General features: G+C 51.3%; 1 protein-coding gene across 1 annotated transcript; it reads right to left on the reverse strand.

The window, feature by feature from the left end:
- Positions 1 to 2,127: 2,127 nt before the first annotated feature.
- HAND2 (heart and neural crest derivatives expressed 2) lies at positions 2,128 to 4,087 on the reverse strand (the record flags this gene model as incomplete). The annotated part of the gene is made up of 2 exons (XM_080928514.1): positions 2,128 to 2,226; positions 3,533 to 4,087. The coding sequence occupies 2 exons, from the start codon at positions 4,085 to 4,087 to the stop codon at positions 2,128 to 2,130; spliced, it is 654 nt and encodes a 217-aa protein (XP_080784640.1).
- Positions 4,088 to 7,929: the final 3,842 nt, after the last annotated feature.

Genomic DNA, 7,929 nt, shown 5'->3' on the forward strand with positions numbered 1-7,929 from the left:
GCAGGCAAAAGGAGAGAGCTGCTTGGACAAACAGACAATGATCCAGAGAGCTGCAGAAAGCCTGTGCAACCCCCCCCCCCCACGCTATAAACAAAGGCAAGTGTCTGTAAACACAGCCCCTTGCCTACCAGGTCGGCCCAGCGTCCGCTGACCTAAGGGGGAGAAAGTTCAGATCGCTTTGGCCTAGTTGTTCTAACCCCTCGCCCTCCTGTTGTCAGCCATCCGCAGGAGTCTGAAACACCACTCACACCCGCCCCCTACCCTCACCCACGAGGGCTGGGCTGGCTAACTGCAGACCACCCTGGGCAGACAGAGAAGCTATGAGTGAGCCGTGCGAAGGCTCGAGGGTTTGTTCTTGGAGGCAAGGTGTGATTCTCACCCCAAGGATGGCTAAAGCTGGAAACCCTTCGGCAAGGCTCTACAACACCAGATTTATATACATGGAGCTTCATGAAACAGACCACGTTTAAATAATGTTAATCTCCCCCAGTTTTCTACGTGTTCCTAATAGCAAGCCCTTCAGCTTCTTCAATTTCCAAAGCCAGCGGTGAAGCTCTTTTTAACCTGAGGCCTGGGGGGAGGGGTAGCGGGCCGCAGGGACTTTCTTCTGGGGTAGTACAGGACCCCAGAACAGCAAAGCCTGGGGCAGGGAAGTTCTGGGCAGCTGCTTGCTATTCAGGGCTAGGTTGCCACTTGCTCGAGCTTGCTGCGGCTTCGAAGACTTCAGACACTGAGCAGTTAATATTGAGTTCCCTGTAGCTCCTTGTAAATCTAACCCAACCCCTCGCCCCCCTTTAAATCTGTGGTCTTGTTCGCGATTTCTTACTTGACGTAAAATTCCTTGTTACCTAATCATAGACTCTTTCAAAAGACTTCCCTCCTCAGCCGCCGCTGCTCATAGGAGAATCTGCCGATCTGGACAGCTAGCAAAACCCACTTCTCTCTTTTTTCTCTCTCTTAAAAAAAAAAAAAAAAAAAAAGACTTGGATAAAAGCCCTATACTTTGAACTAAACGCCCAGACTATGCCTGTAATAAGGCCTAGGATCCTCTTCACACCTCTCCACAGGAAAGAAAAAGAAGTGCTCTCCCAAAACAAAATGAAGCATCGGGCCCAGGGCTTCTGATATATACCTATAAAACAAGGTCTAAACCCTCTGTACAAAGCCTAGGCCCTTCTTCTGAACCAGATACTCCTAAAGAACACTCAAAGCTCTCCTGCGAGCAAGAAGAAGCCCAGGCCTTTGGTCAGAATTTTCACCAGGACAGTTTGCTTTAATAACAGCTCCTTCATCGTGGGAGCCTCAAATCATATTGATTGATTAGCACCACTGACTCTTTTAAATAAAGTTGGAGGCAACTGTGATAATTTAGTTTACTTTCGAATATTTTAAATACTATGAAAACAAGTATAACAGCTTTGTTTTCAAAATTCTTTTGAGGTATCACCCGTGTAAAGATTAGGTTTTTTTTTTTTTTTTTGTAAAAAAAACACGCAGTGGTTTATTGAATACTTACAACGTTTACACCTTCAATATTAATTAAAACCCACTTAGTTTTAGAGGATGGAAACGCACAAAAACAAGAAGCTGGTAGGAACATCTTCGGCTAAGGAACAATGACATTTGAAACGTGACAGCACTAGATAACGGACCCCGACAGCAATGTTAGCGGCCCTGTTTTCTGCTTTGAAATAAAACTTTATAACCCCCAGGAATATTTATATCCAAAGGCCGAGTATTAAAAAGATACACTTCACATATGCACTAGTGTCCACATTTTTTTTTATCTGGAAAGAGTTGGGTAAGGAGGCGGGGGACAACGCTGGTGTCTACACAGCCAAGGGGGAACATTCACACACAGAGAATGACGGGGTCCCTTACCACACGGGAGTGTCCTCTTCATATTAAAATATGGAATGCTTTTCTTCAAATATCCACTTTTTTTTTTGGAGAGGGAGATGGGTAGCGGATGCCTCAAAGGGGGGCGGGCAGAAAGAGGGGAAGGAAATTGCACATAAATAAACCGGATGATCCAACTGCAAGAAGTCCTCAGAACGGAGCCCAAGGGCTTTCGGGGAGTCCTGGGTCTGCATATGGCGCCTTGGCCCCCGGCGCACTGGCTCTTCTTCATTGCTTGAGCTCCAGGGCCCAGACGTGCTGCGGCCAGCCCGTCCGGCCTTTGGTTTTCTTGTCGTTGCTGCTCACTGTACTTTTCAAGATTTCATTCTAAAACAGAAAGGGGGCGAGAGGGAGAGAAATGGAAAGAGACGTTCAGAGAAAATGCCTGGTCCCAGCCACCTCGGGCTAGAGAACACAGAATCCGAGGGTAGGAGGGAACACCTAATGAGCGGAGGGTACCAGCCCCTGCAGAAAAGCTATGCAGGTTTCCACTGCTTTAGCTACGGCCTGAGGCCTCCTCTCCAAAGACCTAGTCAGCAAATTTATAAACAACCGGCCGATTTCTAGTGGTTTACAGAGAAGCCTAGCCTCTCATATCCCCTCACTGCCATTGCGGGAGAGCGAGCAGAGGCCACTGTTGTTTTCAATAGCGATCGATCCCACATCCAAAGGCCCCTCTACTCTGGGCCTGGGCCTCTCCCGCCAGCCAGCAGCAGCTCTGTACGCGGGAGTTCAGTAGTTTGTCTCTTCCAAGGACGGCGAAATCTCTGGTTATTCGAAAGGTCATTCCATTGTGCATGAATCAAAGGGCTGCAAGCTACAAAGGAGAAAATCTCCACAAATGGAATTGTTTCCCGGGTTCTTCCTGGTCATGGCTCTACCCAGAACACCACTGCTTTACCGGCAGCTGGTAGGAACCCGAGAACTCTTTCAGTGTCTCGGCACAGTTTCCCGTTAGCATTGCTAAGAATGGCCATACTGTGCATTTCTTTTACTCTTAAAGTGCACAAGCTCACTCAGATAAACTTAGAAATACTCGTCAATTGCTTGGGGGGAATTTACCTTCTAACATTACTGCCAAAGAGAAACCAAAGCTGTACTTTTACATTAAGGATACTTAACGTTTATCGTTAACTCCCGCGCGCCTTAGAAATGGGAACAAGTACAACATTTCCCCCACTGTTCAGAGTCAGGGGCAGCCTGTTTTGGAGTGGCCTTGCGATCGGTAGTGGAGTAACTGGAACTGAGAGGTCATAGGGAACTTACTTTAGAAATACTTAAAAGAAAGGCTGGGTTGGAAGCCAAATGAACACAAAATGGGGGGACCCGGCCAGTGTGACTGGGAGATTGGTGAGTTCCCCCCTACATTTTGGGAGGTCGGTCCTAAATGGCTAGAGGAGCTTGGAACCTCGAAGGAAGACCAGACTTGTGGACATTCCTTTGCTGACATCCCCCCTCCTCCGTGCTTTTGAGAAAACCATCCCTACTTCACAACCCGGTGAAAGGAGCTTCAGCTCACTACGCAGCCAAAGCATGCGCGTACGATTTCGTGGAAAGAAATCAGGATTGGAAAGACCAGAACAGCGGTTCTAAGAACCGAGCCCCTCACCGCCCTCTGTCCCCTAGTACTGACCAGCTCTTTCTTCCTCTTCTCCTCTTTCACGTCGGTCTTCTTGATCTCCGCCTTGAAGGCCTCCGCCTCTCCGTTCTGGTCGTCCTTGGCCAGCAGATCCATGAGGTAGGCGATGTAGCTGGTGGCCAGGCGCAGTGTCTTGATTTTGGAGAGTTTGGTGTCGGCCGGCACGTTGGGGATGCACTCGCGCAGTTCGGCGAAGGCGCTGTTGATGCTCTGAGTCCTGCGCCGCTCCTTGCGGTTGGCGGTGCCCCGGCGCTTCACCGGGCGCGGCCCCCCCAGGCCGGGAGGCCCCGCACCGGGCGGCACTCCCCCATAATGGGAGTGGTCCAGGCCCGCGGCACCGCTGGCGTACTCGGGGCTGTAGGACAGGGCCATGCTGTAGTCGGGGGGCGACATCTCCGGGTGGCCAATAAGCCAACCGTGAAAGTAGGGGTTCTCCTCGTGGCTGCAGCGGCTGGCGGCAGCAGCGGCAGCGGCGGCTGCGGCTGCAGCGAACGGGTAGCCTTCATGATGCACCACGGGGTGGTGGGGAAAACCCCCCACCAGACTCATCTCGCCTTCCGTGGCCCTCCACGCGCCCCAGCGTGCGCGCAGCCCCGCCGCGCCCTCCGATCGGGCTCCGGCCTCGGCGATCGGAGGCCTCCCCCACCCCCCACCCCCCAACCCCCGGGCTCCCGGGCCGGCCCTGCAGCCGCAGAGGGGGCCGCTGCAGCCCGGGGCCCGCGCCTGGCCCGCCGGGCCCGCCTCAGCTGTGCCGCGGCCGCCGGCTCCCCATGGGGCGCGGCGAGCTGGTCCCGGCACCGTGCGCCCTAGCTCGCCGCCTCCGCCCGCCCGGCTCTACAGCCCGCTCGCCGGCTCCCGCTTTCTCCGCGGCAGCGATCAGGCAGAGCGCTCCGGTGCTCATGCAAAAGTGCCGGCCGGCTCCGGCGAGGCTGTCCGGCAGATGCCGGGCACTGGACTCCTGACTCCGAAGCTGACCTGGAATTCCGGACGAGTCCGAGCCGCGGCAGGAAGAGCCGGCCCGGCCGTGCCGGGAGGCTGCGGGGTCGCTGCTCAGCGTGGAGCTACCTCGGTGCGACCCTCCCCTTCCCGCCCCTTCCCCTCCCCCACCAGCTCGATCTGGGTTCTTGGGCGCTTATTGTTTTAATAAAAATGATTTGGTTGTTGTTTTGGTCCTTGGGTGTGATTTGTTTTTAAAGTTGCGAGTAACGTGTCCGTCCTCGCTCCTCTCAGGCTCTCTCGGAGGCTTTGCAGAGAGGTCTCAGCGCATCCATTTTCTAAGATCCTCTCCTCTCGCGACAAGAATCTTGGGCCCCTGAAGGCGCCTCGGAGCTGGGAAGCGGCGAATGGACTCTCGGAGGGGTGTGCACTGTGGCCGTGCGAGCTCCCGGGTGGCGGCGGCGGTACTCCTGGGCTGGACGCGGTGAGGGGAGCTAGCTGATTTTCCCTGCAAGATCTCCATGTACAGCTACATCTTTAGGGCCGCTCGGGTTAATATATGTCGTCAGAGGCTCCTCACGCCAATCCCGGGGCGGCGGGGGCGGCGCCTCGCGCTCTCCGCAATAAAACTTTTTGATGTTCACGTTGCTAATTGCCGAGGTCCTCTTCTAGGATTGGTTGTCCACTCATAACCATAAGATAATTAAAACAGGGGGGGGGGCAGGGTTAAAAAAAACTTTTATCAGCCATAGGTTAATGTAAGTGTTTAACAGATGCTTCGCTATTAAAATATTTACCCCCAATAATGAAGAATCTCAAGCCAGGTAAAGTATTATTTCACTTTCTTTTCTGGTTACAGGGGTCGGGTGAAGAGGGGAAGGGACGCAGATTATGCCCTTTCAACAGTTTTGTAGGTAACCGGGGTAGAAAACTGAGCCCGCATCCTCCTGTAGTTTGGTGCTGGGCTGGGGAGGGTATTTGGGGAGGGTATTTGGTGGAGGTGGTGGCGACAAGAGTCTGGAGGTGGCGGTATGGAATCCCATTAAGATGCGGTGGGGAGTGAGCCGAGTCTCTTTGACCAGGCTGGAACGCCAGCGCTCCTTTGACCCAGCACACTTTGGAAAACTTTCAGTGGCCTGTTTGCTTAGGCACTGAATTGGATGATTCGGGTTCTGATGACAACTTGCAGGGAACGTGCATGGGACCTTCAGTTTGTGCATGCACTCATTTGCATAATTTTCCTCCTGCAGCAGCCGGACCAGAGATTATGAAGGGTTTCAAAGTGGGGCACCTCGATTTCTCGAATCTGTGGTGTGGCGAATATCCGTGTTCCTCTGGCTTAACTAGCCTGTTTGGTAAGTAACTGAATAGTTTTTACAGCGTGTTCGGAGCTTATTTTCTAGTTTTTATGAACAAACATATAAATATATCCCTGCATTCCTGCCTCCCTCATAAAAGCGGGCATCTGTGGAAAGCGGGTTTAGTTATCGGAGGGGAGCCATTAAAAGACGTTTAAGAGGCAGGCAGGGAGGAAGGCTCGTGGATGTTTAGACTGCTTGCCTTGGCGATCTTGAACGCATTAGAACGGAAAATGGATCTCTACTTGTAAGTTAGCCGGCCGCGGGGCACCTAGGCAGATTCCCAGGCAGCGCGGGTAGGGGAGGTTAGTGGAAGGGGGTGAAAGCACCCTCTGGCCGGTATGAGGATTTCTTCTACTCATACACATGAAGGAGGTCGGTGTGTAACAGGGTGTCAACAGAAACCCTTAGGCTGTAAATTTGATCAAATCAAGGGCTGGCCTTGGACCTGAGGAGGCAAGCTGATGGGGACACAGGCGACTCTACCGTGGGGCATCGCTCTTTGGAGGCAGGAGCATTCTGGTCCCAGACATCAAAGAGAACCCCAGGCTAAGGATCCTGCATGGACAGTTCTTTCTGTGCTCCTGTCGTCCGGCTGACTGGGATTCTGTCTGTAAGGACACATCAGAAGGAATCGGAGTGCCCACCTTCTTGCTCCCAAGGTCTCCAGGGTGAGACCTAACCGCCCTGTGATAGTCTCCGAGAGTTTAAAAAAAAAAAAAAAAAGACTTTAGAGCTGGGTGGTGGGAGAGGGGGGAAACTCAAAGGTTGTAGCCTTTCTTCTGGTTGCAAGGGGTCAGGCCAACCCCCAGCAGAGGGTCTTAAGACAGAACAAATTCAGGATGGGAGATTGCTAACTAGTCTTGCTGGCTAGTCCAGAGGTTCCTGTTGGGTAGCAGAACAAAATGACCTACATACAGCCCTGCTTTCTAGCTTCGGTGGGTCTGCAGTTCAGGGTACAAGGAGAGTCTTTTAAAGAACCACTTCTTCGAGGAAAGAGTAGAGGTAATGTGGTGGAGGATTCTGTTTGTGTTTTCATCAGGAGGGGTGCCTGAATCAGTAAGTACTGGTAGTTCAAGCCTCTGACATTTGATACATTAAAGAAAATCTGTTTATAAAAACATTTAGGCCTTGGGAACAAACGCGTAGACTAGGTAAGATGATTGTGTTGTGGCCAACAACAGATTAAAAAAAAATTAGAAAGGGTGTTTCTTGGCTGCTTCAGAAAATAGACTTTTAGGGTACTAGGAGATAGAAGAAGAATCCAGAGAAAGATAGTACTGGGGATAGAAAAGCTCTCTGTTCATTTGTAGCCTCAGGATTTAGGGATCAGAACGTCTTACTTTTAGCGCCTTTCCCCTTCCTGCTTTTAAAATTGGAACTACCACCACTACCACCACCACCAACAAATAGAAGGGGTATGGATTCATAGCTCCAGATAGCATCCTCACAAGTGATAAAAGAAAATGGACAACATGGGACAGAAAAGGGGCAGTAAAAGATGCTAATCTGACCATCACTCCTCACTGACAACACCATTATCTGTTAATTACTACAATCCAGGGGTCTAAAGCTTTATGTATCCCAGAAAACCAAAGCCAGAGACTAGAATGGCAGAATAGCAGTCTGTAGGTGACTGGATTGAGGGACCAGTAGGTAAGACATGATAGTATGTATCATGTAGTAGTTGGCTGACTCTGAGCTACATCCTTACTGCATTTGTTCTTCTTTTTTCCTTTTAGTATCTTTTGACACATTTTATTCTAGGAATTTTGGACTGCAGGGCAAGCTTGTTGCTTTGGCAAACTCTGAAGCTAAGATGCTATTTTAAATTTGTCCCTAGTTTTGGGTGCCTGTCCCACTCTAGGGGGTGGTTATAAGAAACCTATCAGAGTGGTGTGGCAGGGAGGTTGGCACTCAGTGACCAGGAAGAAGAATGCAGGTGTATGGCTTCTAGCTTAGATAGCAGCCTGCTCCCTCACTCTTGGGTTGTAAAAGCCGGGGCTCTGGTGGGGGGCCTTTGATGAACTGCTCCCTAAGATACACATTTAGAATTCTCAAACACCAGAGATCTGTGATGATGCTAGCTGCGGGCCA

Source organism: Micromys minutus (genome assembly GCF_963924665.1).
Source record: "Micromys minutus genome assembly, chromosome: 14".
In the NCBI taxonomy this organism is placed as follows: Eukaryota; Metazoa; Chordata; class Mammalia; order Rodentia; family Muridae; genus Micromys; species Micromys minutus.